Source organism: Falco biarmicus, chromosome 2 (assembly GCF_023638135.1).
Source record: "Falco biarmicus isolate bFalBia1 chromosome 2, bFalBia1.pri, whole genome shotgun sequence".
NCBI lineage: Eukaryota > Metazoa > Chordata > Aves > Falconiformes > Falconidae > Falco > Falco biarmicus.
Window position 1 is genome coordinate 28,923,642 of NC_079289.1, and position 24,891 is coordinate 28,948,532.

The 24,891-nt window shown below is 36.9% G+C and overlaps 1 protein-coding gene across 2 annotated transcripts in view; it reads left to right on the plus strand.

Moving 5' to 3' along the window:
• Window positions 1-24,590, plus strand: part of COG6 (component of oligomeric golgi complex 6) — a 59,538-nt gene extending 34,948 nt beyond the window's left edge. For both annotated transcript variants that reach the window (XM_056328381.1, XM_056328382.1), the window contains exons 13-19: window positions 1,158-1,275; window positions 11,338-11,469; window positions 12,008-12,175; window positions 14,090-14,197; window positions 15,733-15,786; window positions 18,302-18,381; window positions 22,073-24,590. In XM_056328381.1, the coding sequence (XP_056184356.1) occupies window positions 1,158-1,275; window positions 11,338-11,469; window positions 12,008-12,175; window positions 14,090-14,197; window positions 15,733-15,786; window positions 18,302-18,381; window positions 22,073-22,220 (808 nt within the window). In that variant the 3' untranslated portion in view covers window positions 22,221-24,590. The remainder of the gene's footprint in view (window positions 1-1,157; window positions 1,276-11,337; window positions 11,470-12,007; window positions 12,176-14,089; window positions 14,198-15,732; window positions 15,787-18,301; window positions 18,382-22,072) is intronic.
• Window positions 24,591-24,891: the final 301 nt, after the last annotated feature.

Below are 24,891 nucleotides of genomic sequence, written 5' to 3' on the forward strand. Positions count from 1 at the left end.
GAACTGCTTGATTTTATACTTTGTGCCATTTGCAGTAGTTCATTTTGGTTAGAAACAGCCCTGGGCTGAACTGCTGCAAATTTGAATCACTGATACTATTCCTTGAGCATCTTTTCTGTCTGAAAAGACATGTAGATGTTGGGCAGACTGGAATAAGTGGTTCTTGGGCACCTCCCACTATATTTGAAATCCTCAGTTGTGATGGCACTACAGATCAACAGTAAAACACATATAAGACTTATTCCAAAGTTTATTGTAAAAAACCCGCACAGCCTGAAAGATTTTTTGCCACCCTTTTTATGTCTCCAAAGTTAGTGTTCCTCAGTGGTTATATAACTTGGTGTAATTGAAAATGTGATGTTAAAATGGAAGGTCTTTGACAGTCTTATGTTTTGCTTTCTGTCTTGTTTATGATACATTGTTTAATGACCACTGAAGTAACTTCTGCTAGCTGAATAATTTCCCCTGTAAGGGAAGTGAAACTTTGACTAATGAAGAGAAAGTGCAGTCTGAGAAATGATCTATTAAATGCAACAAGATTTAATCTGAAAATCAGGCTACAAGTTTGAATTAGTCTTATTATGATGCAGGGAATTTTCACTGCCATTTTTGGGGCTTAAAAGCACTTTTAGTTTAGACAGAAGGTGTAACTGTGAGAAGAACATTGTCGTGTAGCATCATTTAAGGCTTACGCTGTGTTCATGCTAAGTGTAATAGCTTGACACTTGAAATGGCAAGGCATGAATTCTTACATTTTTGGAGATGTCTAACTTCGCAATGAAGAAAGAAGAGAGATGATGGCTATCCCTAAAGGACAGTATGATGGAATAGTTAGCAACCCTTTTTGTTTATGTAATCTGTTTTCTGTAACAAGTAGGTTTACAGAATAACAAACAAAAATCCAATAAATTTTAGAATTATACTAAAAAGTTTGTGTAAAGCTTTAGATAAGCCTGTACTTAATAGCTGCTAATGCTTGTTCTCACTGTCACTTATGAGTGAATCTCTTAGCCAATATGGAGAACTGTTCCATGCAATTATTTGTTGTAAATTTTCAACTTTGAAAATAATTGTATTTGAAATAGTCTAAAGTATCTGACCCTGTCATGCCCTGCCTCCCCTTCAGATTATTTCATTAATCTTAATTTTGATTTCAGTGGTATTGTGGGAAACAGTGCAGCCACACTGTTGACAACAATTGAAGAAATGCATTTGTTGAGCAAGAAGATATTCTTTAATAGCCTGAGTCTTCATGCAAGTAAACTAATGGATAAGGTTTGTTTCAAAATCAGCTTTCATGTTTCCAAACACACTTTCATTTCCCTTTTGTTGAGTAAGATTATATGATGAATAACTGTTTTATATGTCAGGTTTTCCTAAAAATTAAGTTTTCTAGTTGCTATATTTTTGATACGGAACCACTTAAAAACTTCCTGTTTAGATTTTAATGCTTTTAATAGTTTTATTTTTCTGGAAATATGGCTAAAATACTGTTCCTAGCAGTATTTGTTTACAGGGCAGTTCACACATATTTAAAATCTATGAGAAGCAACAAAATTAGGAAATTTCCCTAAGTGCAATTGAGCAAAGTCAGCTTATTGAACTAGATAATTTCTGTTAATGCATCATGAGATCAACAGGTAATTACTCATGTGCAAAATTCCTTTCTTGGAAATTATGAAATATATTCCAAGATGGTAACCTAAGCAAAAACAAAACTTGGGCTTTTCTGTCTTTTATAAAAATATTTTTTATACTATTGTATTTTTATACTATATATAAAAAATACTATATACTATTTTTTATACTATTTATACTATATGCCACATGAAGATTGCTGCTGTTAAAAGCAGTACATACATTTGTTATACCAAACAACTGTACCTAACACAGTATCAGTTTTCCTCTCCTGCTGATTGCTTTGAATTGTGTTTCAATGAACTTCCCATTGTTCAGTAGCAAGTACATTCTGATTTCTCCATGCTTTATTTGTATCATGTTGCTTTTGGTAGATCTGCCCTTTAAATATCACCTTCCTAAAATCCAAGTCAAAGAAAATCATTAGGCTACACATCCCTACACATCTGATCTTCATCCAGCATCCTTGTCTGAGATTTGCTGAGTTGACTAGACCCTAAAGCCGAGAAGAGATGCCTTTCTTTATTCCCAGTTACTGCACAACCCCAGAGTTCAACAAAGCTCTCACATTACTGGTTTTTTTCAGTTAAAAAAAAAAGTTTGAAAGTGGAAAACAAGCAATGAGGTTTTGTAAATATATTTTAAATTATTTATAGTTAACCTACAAGAAAAATAATTTAAAAAAATACATAGATTTACCGATACTTTCTTGTGCAAAGACTTTGCTGACCATTCGGTGGGATTTTCTGAGTTTGGTTGGTGTTGCTCTGTGGTCTCAAAGTAGTTTTCTTATTTTGCACGGCTTGCATCTGGTCCCAATTTCCTGTATTTCTGCAAGGGCTGAGGAATGACTTTCTCAAAGGAGCAGTTTTTCTCCTCTTCTTCCCTTCTGTATATCCCAGTGACTCCTTTCAGTGACTTCATTCATTCATTCATTCATCAGGTTACTCCTTAGTTGCTACCAACCACAGTCCATACTGCCAAGTCCACTTAGTACATTGTTGTCGTGGAGTTTGTCTACTTGAATGTGGTGTCATTGGAATAGTAGTTCCTCTGCTACTAATGCTTCTTCAAGGATCAGTTACAGCTTGAGTTCATGAAATGGTACAATGGACAAAGACAATATGAATTTAGCAAAAAATAAAATAAAAAAATAAAGCTTATCTCTTGCTATGGGCATACGTTAGCTGTATATGAATTCCTCAGAACATTTTGTTTCGTAATACATAAGCTAGAATAAAATGTCTGTGTACCTCTTCCTTTTATGAAGAGAAATTGGTGATGGGCCTTAGTGAAGGTATGTGACTGCACTTTACTTACAAAGTATATGCAAACAGAGTAGTGCTTAAAGAAAGAGGTTTTCTTGGCTTGAAACTGTAAGCCAGCTCTTCATTAATTTCTGTTGTATTTAGCTCTTCATATTTATCGTGCTGGGTCTTACATCTGTACTCAAGCAGGATCCAGCACAAGTTTTCTACTTGTGTAACTCAAAAATTTTGTAGTTTTGTTTGGGGTGATACTCTGATTTTCTGTTTGGAGATGCACAACACTTAGAAGGAGAAGGAGCAGTGACAAAGGAATTACAATCTCCCAGTTCATGGTGTGTGTTCTTCATATTGTCACTCTGGGAAGGTTGTGTAATCCTCATTGCCCTCTTAGTTCCCTTTCCCTCAGCCCCCAGCCTGGATGTAACTGGCTGTAGATGCTGCCATTGTTTTATGAAGGAGTCAAATTTGATTTTACTGACATTAAACAAAGGTGGTGATTGCAGTGCCACCTTCAGTGGTGGTTTATTACAAATAATGAACGGCATACCAAGCCTACCATTTAATGCAAAAAGAGTGTAATATTGCTCTTTCTCATAAACATATTTTATAAATTAGATCTGAAGTACTGACAATTTTACATTGCGTATGTGCCCTATGAAGATCTTTCCTCAGGATATAATTGAGGTCAAAAGCTTAAAGAGACTCAGAAGAGGATTAGATACACGAGTAACAAAGGCCTCCATAATTATTTATTAATCTCTGTGCTTCAGGAGTCAACAACATGCAGTTGAGAAAGAGTCTTACTGTACTGAGTGTAGTTCTTGTAACTGAGAGTTTTGGACAGTCCTTTGAAGCACCTTATATTATTACCCTTTATGAGTGGACTACTGAATTGATAGAATGCTATCTTACCTCCTCATGACTGAAATTAGTTTTACTTCACAAAAAATAGAAAATTAATAGGCTGAATTACGTTTGGAGAAACATTACTTTCCATGATATAAAGACCCTATTTTAGCATAAATTTAATTATCTTCTTACCTAGTTTACTGTGTGTTAATATACAGATAACCAGCTTTTATGCCTTTTCATATGTCTTCGTTATTTTAGTACTGAATGTCGCAATGCTTTTACATTTTGAGGATTCTCAAGTTTGTTCTTTGCCATAATTTCTATTAACATATGTTCAGACCAAAATTGTGTGTATGTATTAACAAGATTCTCTTCACATCCCAACCTTTTTACCAGCTTTTTGCTGTGTATGGCTGCAACTGCTTCCAGATTTTTTTTTAATTTCCAGAGAAGATTAAAGCACTGGAAAGCAGACCCTTTGTGCTTACATATGCGATTGCAGCTTCATTGCTGCTCCTGTATGTGCAGAGAGAATACTCACATGTAAAATTAGTAAATTACTTTTCACTTGGACAGTCTGGAAATCATGGTTCCTTATCTCCACTTATATTTTGCATTTTAAGGCATTGATAAACCTGTTTCAAAGAATATCAGCTGCCCATTACTTTGATTAAAGTGTGATTCTTAAGGCAATTTAAGTAACTTTGGAAATAGATTAAAATACAAATAAGGTGTTCTTAAATAAAAAATACTTATCTTTCTGTAAGCTTAAGTGCCTCTCTTGTGTAGAACACTGGAAAGTAGTAAATATCGCCTGTGTGAGTTACACTGAGATACACTCAGTATCATCAGTTGTTGCTGATAATACAAAAATCGTAAGCAAGAAGTTCTGAATGGAAATCAGTTTGACAATTTTTATTTAATTTAAAGAGAATGTAAATGCTTTCTTAACTGCTGTCTGTAGCTACAAAATTCCAGAAGATTTAGTCATAATTACTGGTGAATTTGTAACTTTACATGGGTTTCTTTAGCCCTGTGCAAATTTTCTTGTGCTGTAGTGTGGGGACTACTGCCTAGAAACAGTGGTGTGTTACTGTGTCTTGCTGTGGTATGTTTTCTTAATATCTGCAGTCTTACCTAGTAGTTGGTAGACCAGAATTGTATTTAAGCAAGCCTTTTCTCTTAATTATAGCTAGTTGAGAACTTTTTTTTAGACAAAGCAAGTTTTGTTAAATATGCTAACTCCTCGAGATCCTTTCCTTTGGATGTAGACAATTGGCAGGATGGTAATTTGACTCTGATGTCCTCATCACCACTGACAATTTAATTCCCTAGGTTATTGATTATGCAGAATTGAGCATTGCCTTCACACTGCCTGGGATTTAATTTCTGAAGCACAGTGGGAAACTGAGACTTCAGGCTGTTCTTTCTAGGACAAGAAAATAGCTTCCCCATCACATCAGTTTTTGAGAAGAGTCCCGTATTACATAAGGAGTGTCACAAGCACAGAGCTGTATGGAAGCTTAAAGGTAGTCTTAGATCAGGATTCTTCCTCTTGGTTGTCAAACCATCAGTGTAAATGGTACAGGGAAATCCCTAGTTATTTCACAGTACTTACTGGTTTGCTCAGAAGCACTTCCCTGTGAACGTTTTTTTCATTACATCAAAATCTCAAGCATCCTGGTCGTAATCTGAAAAGAAGGCAGTCAGCTCTTCAGTCTTCTTTATGGTGTTCTCGTTCAGACTTCTTAGGTAGCTCTTTATGATCTGAAATCAATGTAACAGAAATACTCTGCACACTGCCTGAATGTAAGGCCGTTGGTATCAAAGGAAGGCAGTGCACAAGGAAGTCTCTTTGGCTCCATGCTCCTTGAAACCTGTTGTGAAGCTTGGTAACAGAATCATTGCAAAGGCATTTTGTTTCCAGGATTTAAAGTGCTATTCACAGCTTTGAGATTCTCAGGTCATTCTAGAGCTCGATGCTAACATTATGTAGAAACTGTGCATCACCACCCTTCTGTGTCACTGAAGGTTCAGTGCCACTATCTCTCCTTTGTGCTGTTTGCTCTTACCCTTCAGAGGCAGTTGGGCAGTCTTGCTAGTGCTTTCTAGCACTGGTAGCAATTGGTTGGTTCGGTTCTTCTTTGTTCGGCCGGAACATTTTCTGGCTAGTGTTAGTGTCCCTGTGCTGGAAAAGTGTGTTTGTACTTGTTTCTTTTTAGCTTTCTTGAACCCAGCCATGGGTGTACCAGCTATGTGAATAGAGCAGATTAGAATTGTAAATTCAATCCTTACATATCCTTTCATATGTTTCCTTTGACCCTGCAATAATAAATCAAATGTTTAGGCGTTTGGGATTCTGCTTGTGTTATTCACTGTCTGGATCTAATTTAGAACATCCTGGTACAGATTACCGTTTTACAGATGATGATAAATCCAGGAGAAAATGCTAAATGAAAATAATTATCAGAACAACAGAAACTGTTCCAGTGAAACTGGAAGCAAAGTTCAAAGTGCCTAATGCACTGGAGTGGAATGGACTGCTCTTTCAGCTCTGAATTTCTCTGAAGGAGAATTGTCATTTAAAATCGTGAGTCCACTGGTGAGACATTTTAACAAGCCTGTTAGACTAACCTATGCCAGCATGTTTTATTGGTCCAGCTAATACATTAGGAGACTTGGAATTTTCAAGCACATTTGTCCTTACTTGTACATTTGTCCATTTGGCCTCAGTAGTAATCCATAACAATTATTTAAGGAAAGAATAATTGCAAACATTTAATTAAATGGAATGAGAGTTATAATAAGAGTAGTAAAGAGAGATTATGCCAAACTAACATGTCATCTGCTGTCTGAGCTGTTAAAAGACTATTAGTAGTGTACCCCAAATCAAGTTTTGGGATTGTTATTCCTTAATGCTGTTCTTTTTAGAGTAGATGTATGGAAATTAAATGCTGTGATTGCATTATCTGTGAAGTTTGCTAGTGGGAGAGGTATTGAAACATTCCATGCAAATAACTGTGAAATTTTCTTTCATAATTTGATCCCTGTCAGAGTGAAACCCATTAGATTTTTGGGAAGCCAAATAAGGGGCAGATTAAATGAGTCTGGCTGGTAGTTGTGATCCGAGTGCTGTTGTGGTTTTCAGTGGATCCACGTGAACAAAGCAAAGCTAGCAAGAATTTTTCTGTTGTCTTTTCTGCCTAGACCAACTTGATAGCTGAGAAGCATGCTATTAGGCCTTCTACTTTGGTGATCTCTGTAGGATCCTAGTAGGGCTCAGAAAAGCTTAGGACAGCTGCTCTGAAGCTTCTCTGGTAGACGTGCACTCAAGTTTCTTAGGCTGCCGCTGCTTAACTGTAGTGAATATTGTTTCAGCTTGTAGATTGAACTTCTTTAGTTGATGCAAATCTGTTGTAACTGACAGGATGAAACATCTGGTTAACTTTGTACAAGGTTCCACATCTGTAGTGCTTTGTCTCTACCCTCTGCTGCCAGTGAGGTTTTTAAAAGACTGTATGAAAAGCTGATTAGGCCCATAAAAAAGCCGCCGACCTTTTGTTTGTTACTCTAAGCAGTGCTTTCTCTGAGGAGTTCTGTGTTTTAAATTGCCATCTTTTTTTATTTAATACTAGTATCACAGCATTGCAGAATGGATGAGTTCAGCAGGAACCTCTAGAGATCATCTAGTCCAACCATCTTGCGCAAAGAGTGCCAGCTAGAGCAGGTTGCCCAGGACTGGTTCGAGTTGAGTGTTTACTGTGTCTAAGGATGGAGGCTCCACAACCTCACTGTGCAGCTGTCTCCAGTGTCTGACCAACCTCACAGTTAAAAACTCTTTTCCTGTCTCTCAGTCTTTGCCTATTGCTTTATCACTGGACACCACTGAGAAGAGCATCACCCACTTCTTTATCCCTCCCATAAGCTATTTATACACATTGATAACATCCTTCCAAGCCTTCTTTTCTGCAGGCTGAACACAGCCTTTCCCTCTGTAGGAGATACTCCAGTCCTTTAATGAACTTTGTGGCCCTTTGCTTGACTCGCTTTAGTATGCCCATGTCTTTCTGTACTGTTAACTTTCTGATGTTCAAGTAGGAAAGTATATAAATAGTTTTGATTGCTTGCCTGTACAGTATTTTCAGTATTTGCTCGTGCATGTATGAACTTCTAACAAAGCTGCTCTCCTTAATATCTGCTCCAGTCGTTAATAGAATTAACTGTATTTTATAGGAACAAGAATTGCACTTTTTTTTCCCATTTAACCTTCTTTGTAAGTGGGAAAGGGAAACAATTAATATATATGCTCTCTTTTCTTGGTTAGTGATACTGCCTTTTCTTTTTCGTATATTTTCCTTTGCTGTTTGTTAAATCCTTCAAGAAATCTCTTGAGCTACTTGCTCTTATAGACAGAGAAGCCTGCTCTGTATTGTATATTTGGAGGAAGGTGACTGGCTTAGTTAACTGTTCCCCGCTGATGGATATGCAGAACTTCAAATGAAGATACAACCTTTTATACTAAACCTTATGTACAGCTCCTAGTATGCATTGTAATTTTAGGAGAATTTGTTTCAGTTTTGTATATCGGATTTTAAAAATTGGGAATTTCTCCTTGTTTTCTTTGAAAGTCTGAACAGCTGGTTGGCCTTATTTCTGCATGACTGAACTGCTGGTTATAACTGATTAGACACTCAATACTGTGTTATAGTATGTTTTAATGCTATTGAACTATGTTGCAGAACTTGTCTGATAATTTTTTAGTTAGCTGCTGTCTGGCTTGCAACTAAAGCATGTACTTCAAAAGTAGAATTCAGCATGCATTTCAAATCTATTTTCTGGAAATAGGATCAATTATAATAATCTCTTGGTGCATGTAAAACAATTCAGGTCTATTTTTTTTTTTTTTTTTTAAGAATAGCAATTTAGCTTTCACAAATTGAAGTTGGTAACGTTCCTCTATGATATGTCTGTTTTAAACTTTTCCTTTTCAATTCTGAAAAAACCCCAATCTATCTTTGTGTGTGAAAAATGAGAATTTTCAAAATTAATGTAGCGCTGCTTTAATTTTCCTTCCACCTGATAATTCTGCCTGTGTTGCAGTAGTCAGGAATTAAACTAACCTCAATAGAATCTAATGATCTAAACCTTTTTTCCTTGTTCCTTGCTCCCATCTAGAAGACAGTTGACTTTAAAAGAACAGATTAAATGAAAGACGAAGCTAATTTAGAAGCTTGTGAGCATCAGCTACTTCAGGAAACAAAAATTCTGTGCAAAGAAGCCTGAAATTAGTGCCATGATCTATGTGTGTGTTGGAAGTGAAAACTCCATCAAACTCTAGTCTCAAATTAATGCCAAAATACCCCTGAACATGGTCCAGTTCAGGTCTGGGAACAGTGTGTGCAGGGCACAATCAATACCCCCAATAATAACAGGAAGAAACAAGAAGAAAGTCACTCAGTGCTGTAAATTGCAGTAAACTTTACTGCTAATCAGCACTGAATAAGTGCTTCGTTTTGAATTACTGTTACTTCATTGCTAGAATATTTTTTTTATGCTTTCAAGACTGCATATGTTGAACAACAAGTGTTCTCTGAACCTATTAGATTTAGTTTTTCATTAGTTCCTTGAATTTAGTGTACTGTCTCTTTGAAAGTGAGAATAGAGGAACACTGAATTCAGAAGGATGAAAAAAAGTTTCTATTTGATCTGTCTTGGTAGCAGTGTGGGGACATGTACCGTACCTCAAATGTTTTAAAACACACAAAGAGTGAAAGCTAGGCCTGGCTTTAAAAGAGAGAGTTGTTTCTTCTTTCTGTGGTGGTGTGTTCCTTAGGTACAGATTATTTCCAGAAGGCTCTGCAGCAGTCCATTCTGAAAATGCCTCTTATGTTCTCCTACTTGGTTTCTTTGGCCATCAGCCTCTGCCCCTTTGATATTTTTTTTATTTCCTTCCTTGAAGCTCACACATCCACGTTATTATGGTAGTAATCAGTACTTTTCATTTGGGAAGCAGTGAAACATGTTACCTCAAGTTATGGCAGCAGAGGTTTACATTGGATATTAGGAAAAATTTCTTCACTGAGAGGGTGGTCAAGCATTGGAACAGGCTGCCCAGGGAGGTGGTGGAATAACCATCCCTGGAGGCGTTTAAAAAAACGCACATAGATGTGGTGCTTAGGGACATGGTTTAGTGACGGACTTGGCAGTGCTGGGTTAGTGGTTGGACTCTGATCTTAAACGTCTTTTCCAACCTAAACAATTCTGTGATTCTAAGTTGCCTGTGCATTGTGGGTCCATCCAAAGCTGCCTTCTTTCCTTGTTGAACTGGAGTCTTAAAGAGCGTTGCAGAAGTGCATGCTGCCTTGCTCTGTTGTGCCCAGACACTCCGAGTGAGACACACAGGCCAGTCCTGGCAGTTCTCCCTCCATCCTTCTGGAAGGAGACTGTGTCTGGAAGCGTTAGCTTATTCTGTTACTGGGGTTCTCCTTACTCCTACATGATCCAGCCAGGTCTGTGTTTGCCCTTAGATAGACCAGAGACAGGAAGGTGGGAAGAGGATTGTTGGCAGAAGGAAACGAGGTCAGCAGCCTGGGTTGTAGTAAGGGTCTGGAGGCAGTAGGAAACTCGTTTGAGGCACCACTGAACACAAGAAGATGCAACTACATTTGAAATGGAGTCTGAGGAACATGGTTTAGGAAGAAGAGGTGTGCTAGGTTTTATATTATATAAACATTTTATGAAGCACTTAATGAGTATTTGCCTGTTACAAAGAAGGGCTAAAGTATGTGAGCCTGTGTGAAAAATAGCATAGAATTTCCATCCATTTCAGGTGCTCCAACTTTTCGTAATTTGACTCAGTGTGTTTTTTCCTCATGATTTAAAAAATTTTCTTCTTTCTGTGTTTCAAACATCTGCGACTACTACTTCTGATCTTTGAGGTAGGGCTGTATTGCGTTTCTTTCGGTATCGTGGCAATTCATGTAGGTGTGCTTGAGTAGGCTTGCGCACTGTTCACTTGTGTAGTGGTAACTTAAGGTACAAACTTGCTAGTGATTAAGACAGCTCTCATACTCAGCATGATAGGGGCTGTGCAGCCTTTCAGTAGCTGCTGCGGTATGGCCCTAATATCCCTACTATCCCAGAGCTCTGCCTGCTCTAGATTCTGGAGTGTTCATAGGAGGTCTTGCTCAAAGCAAACACTGGTGTCAACAATGTGGCTATTCTTTGGCACCAAATCTACCAAATGTTGGGGTTTGGTTTTGTTTTGGTTGTGGGTTTTTTTTACTACCAAAAATGGTAGTGTTTGGGTTTCTCTAGATCATAAAATAGGCTTAGTCTGAATGAAAGGAGAAACTCAGTTTTGCTTGTTTGTCACTGAGTGGGATGGTTATGCTGAAATTTGCAGGCAATGACTGTCTGAAACATGCTAGATTTGTCCAGTGTCAAACTAAAGTTCTACTCTGCATGGTTACAAGTAATTTTATTACTAGCTGGTTGCATTTGTGGTAACAGATTGGATGGTGTTTGCTGTAAACAAAATTAAAAAAAACCCACACAAACAGATGATTTTGTTCTTCAGGTTGAACTCCCACCTCCTGATCTTGGCCCAAGCTCTGCACTAAATCAGACACTGAACTTGCTACGGGAGGTTCTGGCATCTCACGACTCGTCTGTTGTTCCACTGGATGCCCGTCAAGCTGACTTTGTGCAGGTATGAGAATGTTTGACAGCTCTGAAGAGGAGCAGGGGAAAAAAAATTCTGTGTAAATTAGTCTTGGTACACAAAAGATGGATGAAACATTAATCTTTTTGTCTGGTCCCATTTTGGAGCTTTCTACCAAACCCAAGTTTGTAATGTGAATAAGAGGGTGACTAACAAAGTGGATAATTACAGTGCAGTATGGACTGCTACGCTTAACGCAGTGTCTAAATTCTGTTATCCAATTACTACTCCATTAAGTAAATACACCCTCAAGATTGCACAATTACCAATTATCTAATCTGGGTTACTCTTCCTTCTGCTAGGTTGGAATCTGTTCTCAGGTTTTTATACTTTTCCCATCACTATGGTAGCTGATCACCTGCTGACAAATGCAGTAGGAAACTGCTTTCACAGCTGGAAACTCTCAGTTCTCTTTATTCTGCTTTGGGGAATAAAGTACATGATAAGAGAAACAATGAGCTTAGATGCCTTGTGTGACATGATTTCCTCCCTCCCCTCCCTCTTTTCTGTGTATTTGCTATTTTAGGTTCTGTCTTGTGTGCTAGACCCATTGTTACAGATGTGTACTATGTCTGCCAGTAATTTGGGCACAGCTGATATGGCAACCTTCATGGTAAATTCACTTTATATGATGAGGACTACTTTGGCTCTCTTTGAATTCACTGACAAACGTCTAGAAATGTTACAGTTTCAGGTAAGCTTTCACAGCCCCAAAAGAAAACAAACTTATTACTGATTTTTCCAGACTGTAAGTTGTGATGTGAACATATTTATCTTGGATAATGTTGGCTTTGGGTCAATTCTAAATCAGGGAAAGGGGCTAAGAGGGCTTCTTATCAGAGACCATAAGCAAATAGCAGGTATCAGAGCTTATTGTACCTAGCATCTTTCATTTTAAACAAGCAAAAAAATGATTAGAAGATTTGGTTTGGTTTGGTTTAGCTGCAGACAAACCCATATCAGTAAACATTTTCATTATCCTAATAATTCTAATATTTATCTGCAAATTGTTTTGAGAAGAAGCAAATAAGCTGACAGCTCAGTCAAATAGCTGTCTGTGGTCTATCCTATAGTTAACACTAGATAATTATCTAGTTAACACTAGAATATGATACAGCTGAAGTTACTAGTTCCGTCCTTCTTTCTGCCTTTCTGTTATCATTTGATTGGTTTTACCTTATGTGCCAGGATAGCCATTCATATGTGGTACCAGTTTGAAACGGAAATGCAAGTTTATAAACTATTGACTTGGGAAGACCTAGGCACTGCCCATTTATAGTTTTGCTACATAAACATCTCTGCAATGTATCTCGGGAGAGCTTTTGGAGCTGGGGGGCTTGGAAAAAAGTCACAACTTCTTATTTGAAGGCATCAGTAAAGATTGGCTGTGAGCCATTTTTTTTTGTTTTCTGCTCCTAATTAGAATTTCTAGCACCTTTTAGCTCTGAAACAAACAAAGAGACAACCCCACCAAACTGTCTGGGGCATTTCTAATTTCCGTTATCAGTTTCTTTTTCACAGTAAATGTGAAATTGATTTATTCTTCAAATAAGCAGTAGAGCTGAAGGTTACGGGTTTAACGCTATTTATTTTCTTCAGACGTTTTACCAAATACAAGAACAGACTGGAAAAAAAATATGAATCTGTAATATTATACATAAGTAGATTATTTAAGTGGAGTTAGAATGGCATATTTACTAAGAGAAACATTTTTTCATAGAAAAAAAGAACTCTCTAAGACAGTTAATATTTCCAAATTGAAATCTTAAGATTTCCCTCATTTAAAAAGAAAAGTGTGTTATTCTAAACAATTTTGGGAAGTAAAAAGGTGGACTCTTAGAAGATACGGAAATCTTACATTTTACTAGAGTTTGATATTTTAAAAAGTTTTACTTTTCTTTAGGATTGGAAGAAAAATAAATGAAATGTGGGGTAGTTACCTGTAAAAATGAAGTAATAATGCATATACCCAAATATCTTTCGAAGACTGCTCAAACTAAAAAATGATTGCTGCTGCTATGACTTGATTTATTGATTAGGTTGCCCTGCAAAGTGAAGATTATACTAAGAATAAAAAATATGTTTATGACTTTCTTTATATGAAGATAATTAAAGTAAAATTGATAGCTGTAATGTCATTGTCTATTGTTCTTTCAATTAACTTTATTTTCCTTGTGAAAGACTGCCTCTCTCTTTATTGTAAAGCTGCTGTACTATTGCAATATTTTCAATAAGAATTGGATGATTTTTATCACGTAATTTCAAAGAACTATAGTAAAATAAAATAAAACAGCAATTTTTAAGGTTAGAGCTTTGGTATTTTTGATTTTTGGTGCTGTTGGATCTACAAATACATAAAAAAATAGATTCTGTTAGTCAGACATGAAAGAATTATCTATATTCTTGTTATTGGCTCCTTGTAATATGGAAGATGTAAATGGATAAAATAATTATGCTGTATGTATTTGCGTTTTTTCTTTGTTGATCGCTGTCCTTCTTATTTGTATTTTTCCTTCATATTTGTGTTTCTAGACCTTTTAACCCCAGAGTTTGTTCTATTTAATGTTCTCACGCACATTTTATAAATACCTTATCCTTAAAATTTCAGATTGAAGCTCATTTAGACACGCTGATAAATGAACAAGCTTCCTATGTGTTAACAAGAGCTGGTTTAAGTTACATATATAACTCCGTGCAGCAACACAAACCAGAACAGGTAAGCCTATATAATGTACATGTTTAGGAGGTAGTGCATACTTGCCAACCAGAAGAATTTTGACACTAATGTTTTTGCAAATTAAGCTGCCTCTGAAAGCGAACTCTCAGTAATATCTGTTGATTTTTCACGTGGGACCACAACTGTTAGGCAAAGGCACCTGGCAACTACACATTTCCCCTACACTGTATGTTCAGCAAGCCTAGCAGGTTTAGTGTGCAACGATCTTTCTGTGCTGCTTATCTGTGTACCATCAACAGGCTCTGTACACCACAGACATCCTGTATACTCTCAGAATAACTGTGTAGGTAGCTTAATATACCTTAGAAAGTGTCAGAGTCAAGCTGGCTTTAAAACACAAGTACTGAGAAAACACTTCATGACACCTAGAATGTATTGGAGCCACTGTGCGTGTAGAGTTTGGATTTCTTCCGTTACATGCTATAGCACCGCACATGGTGTAGAGAGATGCCCCGCATGCGTAAGATAATTACTGCTTTTCTCTTCTGTGAAAAATTGGCTGATTAGTTGTAATTTGAAATAATTTCTTCTTTTATCCATATTCATTGCTTTAGCTATTCTAGCACCAACCAGTGAGATTCTAAAAGTAAAAACTTGAGATTTCTTAGTGAGATGAAAACTGGAACTCAGAGCTCGTGCTCTTCCTTTCTTGTGAACCACAGCTGTTACGTGATAGGTGTTAATACAGCCCTTCTTCCCTTCAGCTGTGCCTGTGTCCTTTTGTGATCTTGAAAAAGAACAGTGTTTTCTGGAGAAAGCAGAACTCTGTTGGAGAGCTTTATGTTGTTTCTTCAGCCAATAATTTTGCATAAAGTGCCCAAACTCAACAGATTTTTATGTATAAATATGAATAAATAAATGTATAAATATTCTGATTAATAACTGAACTTGGGTTTCCTATTCATGAGCCTATCTCCTGTTCTGAAACCAATTTCAAATCGACCAGAGCAGATTATTAATGTAATGTAGCAATTTTCATTTTAATCTGTCCAGCTGCCTGGCTGCAGAGGTGACATTGTCACAGGATTTGCTAGGGTGTTAGGCAGCATGTAATGCCATACCAGCACAGAAGATTCAGCGGGAAGCAGTCTTGAATTCTGCACCATCCCAGGACAGATTAACAGAGGGAAGTTGTTCTCTGTATTTCTGGAACACTAAGGGGATGTGGCCAGTCTGCAGTTCAGTTTTTATCCTGGTCCTTGTGGAAGGCATTTGCGGGGGCTGTGATTATTTAATGGTGAAGAAGAAAGAAAAGGACTTGAAAGGACGTTAGGAGCTCAGTATTCTGAGTTTAATTTAAGAGAGCGGAAGAATACAAATGAGCTATTACAGCATTTCAATATTGATATGGTTATTCAGTTTCCAAACGTTTAAGATCCTGTAGCAGGACCGAATAACAATTTAGTACTGAACTGACAGTAAAATCTATTATTTCATATCTTTCTCCATATGCTAGTTTGACCTTTCCTCCTCTTCTTCCCCCCCTCCCCCTGCCCCCGGCTACTGATTCTTAGGGTCCTCTTTCAAATTTGCCAAGTATGGATTCCGTGGCCCTGAAGGTTGCAATGGTAAGCATTTTACTATTTCATATGATGGTGGTGATGCTGTGACATGGGAAAGAATACTATTAATTATGTGACGTATTAGATACTCACCTAAGCAGTCATACTCTTTAAGAACAGCTAAATTACATGTCTGGGAGTACTTTCTTCATTTGTAGTAATTTGACCACTTGAAGTAATAAATGCATAAATTATTTATGAACAGGTAGTAATAGAATATTAGTTTCCAGCCTTGAGAAACAGAAATTTACTTACAAGAATGCTGTCCCATGAGTCATCTTAAATTGCTAAAAGCAAATACTTAGCTCTAATTAGTTTTAATCACCAGAGTTTCTTTTTTGCCTGTATGCTTTGAAATATAGGTTCTGCTATCATTTATAATTTCAGTCCTAAGGCTTTGATTTTATGCAAATAGTTCAGCTAAACTCAGAAGTTAGGCGCTGGGCATATGCCACAGTTATATTTTTTTTTCTAAAGTTGAAAGCTACGATATATTTTAAAACAAATTATCAGCTGATATTTTTGCTTAGAATGTGTGAAGGCTATTTTGCATAGAGATGGCAATATCACAGTTCAGTAGGCAATAATGTATGATCTGTCACTTTTCTTGCTTAGCCAAGTTTAACTTTATTCTGAAGGTTTTAATTGTAAATAAGGCCAACTCATCCAGCAGTACATATATACTTCTGTGACAAAAAGGTGGTTTAAAAAATTGTATGTGGAATCCATGATAATTGTGTCAATGTAGCCTGTTTTCCTCTGTTCAAGTTTTAAACCAGTGATTCCCAGGCTGGTTGGATGAGCAGTGTCCTGTCACAGAGCACTCTGTAGTTTACTTAGATCAGTATGCATTCTTATCAGTATTTATAAATTTTGCATTTAAAATATCTTCTATTTCTCATGGTCTTGTAGACCGATGAGGAATTTAAAGATTGCAGCTTGGGGACCATCTCTTTAAACTATGTATACATGTAACTGTTATCTATAGTGGTACATAATAATTTTATTTGAATAGTTAGAGAGGAACCAGCGGGTTTATTTTATTCATTACTTTGTTTAATGTCTGCTTGTGTCAACACACTTTAACCAGAATGGGACTCAGTATGCTGAAATCAAACCCACATAGAGCCCATCTATCAGCCCAGTCTGTTGGCTTCCTAAGTTTTAAACCATGTGGACGGAGTTCTTGCAGGCAGATTCATGCCTCCCAACTTAACATGAAAGTTTTCCAGGTCCCAGCCTTTTAAGTTGTTCATGTGTGCTTGCAAATGCTCTTCGAGTGAAGTCCATCCCTCTCCCTGAGCTAAAGCTCTCTTGCTTTCCAAAAGAGAGCAGGTAACGTCAGAAAGTTAATTTGAGAGAATTGTAACTTAGTCATTTGTGTCCACTTTTTGCATGTTTAAATGATAGATGGAAGTGGATTTTAGGGTTTACCAGCTTGAGAAGATTCATCCAGTGTTCAGGGAGGTTGCCATCGTTAGATAAAGTTGCTTAGGGCCTTGCCTGAGTAATTCCAAGGATGGAGATACAGCTTTTCTGTGTAACCTGTTTAGTGTTTGATGACACTCCTGTTGAGAATTTTTCCTGTTACTACCTAATCAGAATGTTCCTTAGTTTAATACGCATCCAGTATTCGTCATGTGTTCACCTGTGAGAAGACCTGGCTCCATCTTCTCTATAGCCACCCATTTGATCATAGAATTCATAGAATGGTTTGGGTTGGAAGGGACCTTTATAAATAATCTAGTCTGATCCCCCCCTACCAAGGGCAGGGACACCTTCTGCTAGACCAAAGCCGCATCCAGCCTGGCCTTGAAGACTTCCAGGGATGGGGCATCCACAGCTTCTTTGAGAACAGCCGAAGACAGCAGTAACGTTCTTTTGTAGTGTTTTCCTCTCCAAACTACTAGAATCAAAGCACCACATTTTTTCCCCGCTCTATTGGGGAGAAGAAGTGGGCTTAGAAGCAGTTTGAGGAGCCGGAACTAGGTCCCTTGGTCTTGTTTTTGCCAACATTAAGTGCTCATTAGGTCATTAACCAGTGACTTCCTGCCAAAGAGTAAAACTAAATATGTAAAAAGGAACATGCAACATGGCTAACTTGGACAGGCTAGATATCTGTCTGGAGGCTGTCGTATTCCCTCTGCACGGAGTAGGCTGGGTCTGATCTTCAGTGGCACATGCATACCTCCACCAGCTGCATAGGAAACTTAGATGGATAATTAGGGAAGCTGGATTCTCACTCTTTGACCCTCCGCCCATACTCCTCAGGTCAGAAGCTTAAAGTTTTGGTGACAGAGGTGCTGAAGTTAGATGTTTGTTTTGGATTAAGTTCTACCTTAAACATTTGGCGATTATGTTAGGCTCTATTTTAAATATATATTAAAAAGTTATAAAATAAGAAGTTTCCATTTTAATGTAATCAATTTTCAGAGATCTGTGCGTTTACCTGTTTTCATATAACAGCAAGTTCTTAGCATGTTGATCTCATACTCTCTCCCCCACTCCCTTTCACCCCCAGGCTCAGTTTGATCGCTATTTGTCTGCTCCAGATAGTCTCCTAATGTCTCAGCTGAATTTCCTTCTGAGTGCCACTGTGAAGTAAGTACCTTAGCTTTGAATTTCTATTATGCCTGCATAATGATCAGAAAGATGAATTTGATTAGGTTTTAGTGGATCATGATGAGAATTCAAGTTATCAGCTGTGATCGTATCTGCATTGCCCTTCAGGTCACAATTCAGTTTTGTTCTCACTCTCTTTAACAAGCAGTGAGGAATTTGTAATTCTGTAACTTTCTGAAGTGGTTGTTCTTGATTTATCGGACACCATCAAAATTAATTACATTCATCTATTTTGAACATGTTTCGCTATGTCGGCAGTATATTGTCAACTTAGTTGTAAATTGTTTTAGAGCGATTTTGTAAGCATTCGAAAGACAGATGAAATATGTTATTCTCCACTCAGGATTTCTTTTATCCCCACTGTTCTGTCAGGTCTAGAATTTTCAACTTAGTTGTCTTCTGCTGTAGAGTATTGGCATACTGTCTCATAGAATAGTGTGCTGAGATCACTTGACTTTTCACCTAATAGGCTTTTTTTTTTTAGTAATTTCTTCTTTGAAATATGGAAGAAGAACTTTTGTTATTTTTCTGTTCTCTTGTTTTCTGAATATAACTGAACCCTAAGGCTAAGGAAAGTGCCACGAATATCTTCCTAATTAAACGTGCACCATATGAAGGTATTTTGTAGTACTTAAACTCAGTGTTATTCATATCTATCTATCTATCTCTCTCTCTCTCTATATATATATATATAAACTCAAAATTATATGCTGGGCCAATCAAAAATTTTTCTTGACATTATTTTTCCCAGGTTACAGAATATACCAGATATTGAGACTAGCACATGACATTTTTTTGTAATGCAACAATATTTGGAGTCTCGTTATTCCAACAGGTACTCGTTACTAGTACTTGTCCTTAGCAGGATAGTATTACGGTATCTTGCAATTAAAAAATTACATATGTCAAGGGAGAAATATATATTGTTGGGTATTTGTTAGAGCAGAATAGAGTAGTTCAGTTGGAAGGGACCTACAACAATCAGCTGTTTCAACTGCCAGGTTTTCCTGCTGTATTGCTCAGGATCTTCTCATCCAGAGACTTCCAGTTTCATGCCGTATACCTGGTGCGTGGCTTGTCATGGAGGATGTTGGCGCTTTTCAGCAGTTCGTTGGGTGTCTCTGCTGGGGTTACTGTTCCCACCACAGCTCAGCAGAGCTGACCTTGTGTGAAAGCTGTTCTGCTCCAGTACAGATCAAACAGGGTAGTTTGAACAGTAATGTCAGTAAAGCATGGCAACTTCTGCTTCTAGGTGTCAAGCTATTAAACTTGTATTTTAGCACTTGGAATTTTTTGTAGTGTGGGTCTATTTAAAAATCATAATAACAATACATGTATTTTGAAAGCCTCATTTTTCACTGCTAACACAGAAGCAATTTTTCAGAGGTAGACTTTATGCTACCATAAAGACTCAGACACAGTGAAATGACTCTGGCTCGATCATTTCTTCTGTCAGATGAACCAGGATAAACTGGTCATGTATGCACTGTTAGCCTTATCCCACTGATAAGCTTTTAAAGCCTCTATTAGCACAGTTTAAGCCAAATTCATGTTATCTTGCAACACCGGCCAGCTGAGAGGTGAGAGTGCCTGTGTGAGGATGATAGCTGTAGCTGCTACAGCTCAGCGAACGTACAGGAGTTTATTAACCTGGTATAACTCAATGCTATAGGTAAGGTTCTACTCAGAAGTTAAAACTAAATAAATAATCTGTTAGCCCATTAACCTTCAAACGTGTAGCTGTAAATAGAAGCAATCCTCTTGAAGATACCCATTTACAGACATTCAATAGTCAATATTTTCTGTAGTAAATACACCTTCAAAATTCAAAAGTTTCTCAAAATTGAAGCAAAAGATTTAACCAGTACTATAATTTTAATCTCTAGCTATAGTAGTTGAAATTTTTAAGTTAGTTTTGCAGGCATTTGATGTCAGTTTTGAAGACGTCTTCCTTGAAATCACAAAATTGTCACCCACTGCACCAGTGGTGGATCCAAGAGTTCTTTGGTTCTCAAAATCAGACCATGTGCTTTTGATAAGGGGCCAGCATACTATATACTCAATGGCAATATAATGTAAGCTTTACAACCATGAAGAACTTTCCTTACAGCATTAGCCAGCGTGTGCTCTTGTCTTTCAAATTCCTTGCTCATTTAAAAAGTTTGAAGCTATTTATTTGTGTGGTTGTTGGTCTTGAGAAGCTCTTCTCATTTGTGTGCTTGAATTATTATTTTTAGAAAGTGCTGCCATTTGTGTTGGTGATAAAGTGTATCATGTTGTTATGGCAACTGAAATCCTAATGTACTAATTAATGACACTGACGTTATTTGATGGAGACTCATTTGATGCTGTTCAGTACTCTGGAATATTTTAACGAACTTTTTCTTTTAATTTAACATGATTTAGTGCAATACAGTTTTATATGAATTCTGTGTGCAATATGTTCTTAAAAGATTCTCATGTTGCAGTAGCTTAGTGATCCAAGACTGTGATCAGAGACAGTTGTTTTACCTGAACAGCTTGAATATATTTCCCTTCTAATAGTGTTTCTATATTTGCTGTTAAAAGGCCGGTCTTTTTTTCGGGTATTCTAATAAGCTGGTGATATTGACAGTTCATCCCATATATTGAAAAAAATGATACTGTGCATCAGAATAAAATAAAGATTTATCTCTTAATCTTCTTTCTTACAGCTTCTGTTTCTTAATTTTTCCTGAAAAGATGAAGTTTTATGCACTTAGTCTTTGAGATTTCTTTAACTTTTCAGTTCCCAGTGGTTGGTGAATTTAGCTCTGATTTTAGTGGATGCAGTTCGGGTGTCTTTGTTCCTTTGCTGTGTATTACAACAGAGCTGAATGTGGATTCATGGTTACCTTGGTTTCCTCAGCTTCTTCTGGTGTTCCACTTGCATGGGTTTGGCTGTAAAATAGTTGTAACTACTGTTTCTGATAGATAAAAATGCCTCCACAACTGTAAACGCATCACCATGGTGATTAAACCGATTCAATGGGCAACATAAAGTAAAAATACTAATTTGTCTTAAAAAATATTAAACTTTCCAGTTAAATTTAGCATCCAGTCTCTGTGCACTGTTACTCATTTAGATCCAGAAAAGTAACAGGACATGGACTTCATAGCATGGTTGGTAAAAGGCTGTAGGAAGTTTAAAATCTCTGACCACTTTCACTTTCAACTCTTTCTTTTTGACTGATTATGGAATCAGGTGCTGTCAGAATAAAGCAAATACAGTATATTTGCTTGTAGATTAAAAAAAAAAAAAGTATTTTTACCAAGGACAGTGAGAAGCCGCAGGAGGTAGAAAGTAGATCACTAAGATTATCAGTCTTTTAAAAGATGCAGGGGAATGCAATCTAATGTATGCAAATTAAATCCTTCTACTAATTTATTCATACTTGCAGAAATAAAGAAGCTAAATTCTTGGTTTTCAAAATCATATATGTGAGTTTATCTACATACAATACAAAGAGATAGAAAAGCCTTCTTTTGATTTGAAACTTTAAGCTGTTTTCACAATTTAAATAAAAGGGCTTTTTAATGTAACTTACACTGATTTTTAATGTGTATTTTTAGCATGTATCTTTAATTCCTTGCATGTAGTACAATTATGTTCCCTACAATTTACAGATTGTGGTTTTGTTTTGTTTTTTAGAGAGCAGATAATAAAACAGTCAACAGAACTGGTCTGCAGAGCTTACAGTGAGTTGTATGCAGCTGTGATGGATCCTTCAAATGAATATAAGGATCCAGAAACCATATTACACAGATCTCCTCATCAAGTTCAGGCACTCCTTTCTTAGTCTTGCTTCCCCAAGATTTACCAGGATCTGTAATTCTGTATTTGTTATTTGCATCAAGTTACTTTTCTGTTTTGAATTTTAATGTCTAACTGTATAGTTAAAATATGTAGGCATGTTGTTTTCTTAATCTGCTTGGCAGAAGTCTAGTCTTTCCTGTGTCTTTCAATATCTTCTATAGGCCAGAAAATAGAATATAGATTAAAAATTACTTTAATGCATTTCACTAATGGAAATGGACCTTGAACAATGTGCAGTCTCTTTGAAAAAGGAGAGAGAAGCTTTTTTCCTTGCTGTACATAATCCTTTCAACTAGAGGTTGAATCAGTGTCTCTTTAAGACCCCACCAATATTTTTATTTGCTTTTCCCTGTTCTTTCACCCTTTTTTTTCAGCCTATCATCAGTAAATGCTGGTAACTGTAATTTTACTGCAACTGGTACACTTAGAAGGTCTCAAGTGTATCACTTTTACAGTTCATAAATCATTTCAGAATGTTTGATGCTGTTTTTCAAATCCTGTTGATTAAATCTTTGAGGCAAAAGTTGTGTGCTTTTTTGGAATCCATTATCATTGTTGCAAGTTCTGGTATTTTCTGTAAGAAAAAGAAATATTTGAACTACATGCATGTACATAACCCAAAACTTAATGCTTTATGTTATTTGTATAATGTGTTTTATTGGAAGGATTTCGGTTTAGTGCAATCATTCTGTAAAAATCCTTGTATCAGTTGAAACTTGCTGATCTCTTAAGGCTGGGACCAATAACAATGTAGGTTAGGAAAATGGTTTGCACAGCGGTATGGCCATTCCTCCATCACATGTACATGTTTTTTGTTTTGCTTAAGTGCAGGAAAAGTCCATCTGCTCTAGTACAAGCATTTATTCAGTTAATAATCCACAAAGAGATTTTCGTAGTTTACGTGTCTGCAGTGGTGCTTCTAAGAATTACAGTTAAGTTCACCTGTGGCAGCCACAGGTTGTCCTGGGAATTCTGTGGGAGAGCCAGGGTGTGTAGTTGTTGTAGGCTGATGTGTAGAAAGCCATGAGTGAAGGTTTAATTTCTTCTTCAGTGCAAAGCTGAAGCTGGTCTGTGTAGAAACACTAATTATATAGAGAGTTTAGGGGACCTTTGCTTCCAGTAAAAGAAGAAAATAGGTAAGTAGGACACTTGTTTTCTGTTGTGCCTTATGATAATTTTCTGCAAATTCCTTAAGCATGCTCTTTATTTTAAGAAAGCCTTTGTTAAAGAGAAACCTTCAGGAAAAAAAAAGTTAGTAAAAGCAGTTTGGGGCGTTTGGGGGTTAGGTTTTTTGTTTGTTTGTTTTTAAATGATAATTTAAGCTAACTGCTTCTTTGGAAGCATTTCACCTTCCCCCCACCTCCCCACCCCGTTTTGTTGCTGTATGGGTGGCACAGAGTTATTAGAGTTGCCTGAGCTTACACTCATATTGGATGTGGTTTATTTATATACATAAAGGGGGAGATGAGCAATCATTCATGTTGAATAACTTTACATATTTTTATCAGTAATAATATTTTCCATATAAAATACGTACTTGGTGGCAGCCAAGTCTGCAGTTCAGTGTATACTTGCAAGAGAGCAAGAAACAAGAGAAGAGCAGCAGCAATACGTTTTAGTCTCTCAGAAAACTCATTGCACAAGATACATCCAGTGCACTCAGAAAGCAGCTTCCTTGGTAATAACGCAATAAAGCAATAGCTCCTTTTCCAATGGGCATAATTTGTTGGTGTAATAGAAAAAGATTTGAAAGTGTCCCTGGAGTTTTTGGATCAGGCATAAATTGTTCTGTAAATGTGAATGTTAGATGTGTTCTGTTTAAAAACTCCCGACCTGTAAGACAAAAAATTCTAGAAGCTTTGAAAAGCACTAATGAAAAATCATGCTCTTCTACTAGATGAGGCACTTTAAGGTACTCAGATTTTGGATCACTATAGTATACATTCAGAAGGCTGTTCATTGTTGTTTAATAATGCTAATATTGCTTAATATGCCTATAATTATTATCTAATATATGAAAATTACATCAGTTGTGTAAGGAGTATAAATTAGCTCGTTATTAGACTAACATACTCATAAGAGTAAACTTTTTCCTGAAATTACAGTCAACCTCAGTCTCCAATAATTAGTCAGTAGTTTGCATGAGGATTAGTAAGAAGTTGCTTCCCATCTTTGAGTCCATGTGTAGAGACTTACTCATGATTTTATCTTCTCTTAATAAAAATGCAGAAGCTATAAAAGTTGTAACTTACAAAAAATAAAGTCAGTCACTAATTTTGTCTGTGCAATTAAAGCAAATGACAAAGGGTCACAAATGAGAAAGATCGTCAATAAAAAGCATTCGATTTACTGACTTCTGTCTTCCATGTTGTTATTTCCTCTTGCTTGCCTTCCTGAGAGGAGGAAGGGAAAGGTGATATAGATTTTGACCTGCCTTTTCTAGCCTGGCATTTCTGTCTCTCTTATTTTACAAATTCCCAGGATTTCCAAACCAGGAGCCCTGAAGCTGCAGTCCTCTAATTGCTTATGGATGACCCGTAAGCGTTGCATCGTTGTAAGTGGAATCGTTCTGGGTGTCAATACTAGCTCCATATTCAGAGCAGTTCCTGCAGCTCTGCCTTGCACCACAGTGCTTGCGGAGATGCTCACCTGGC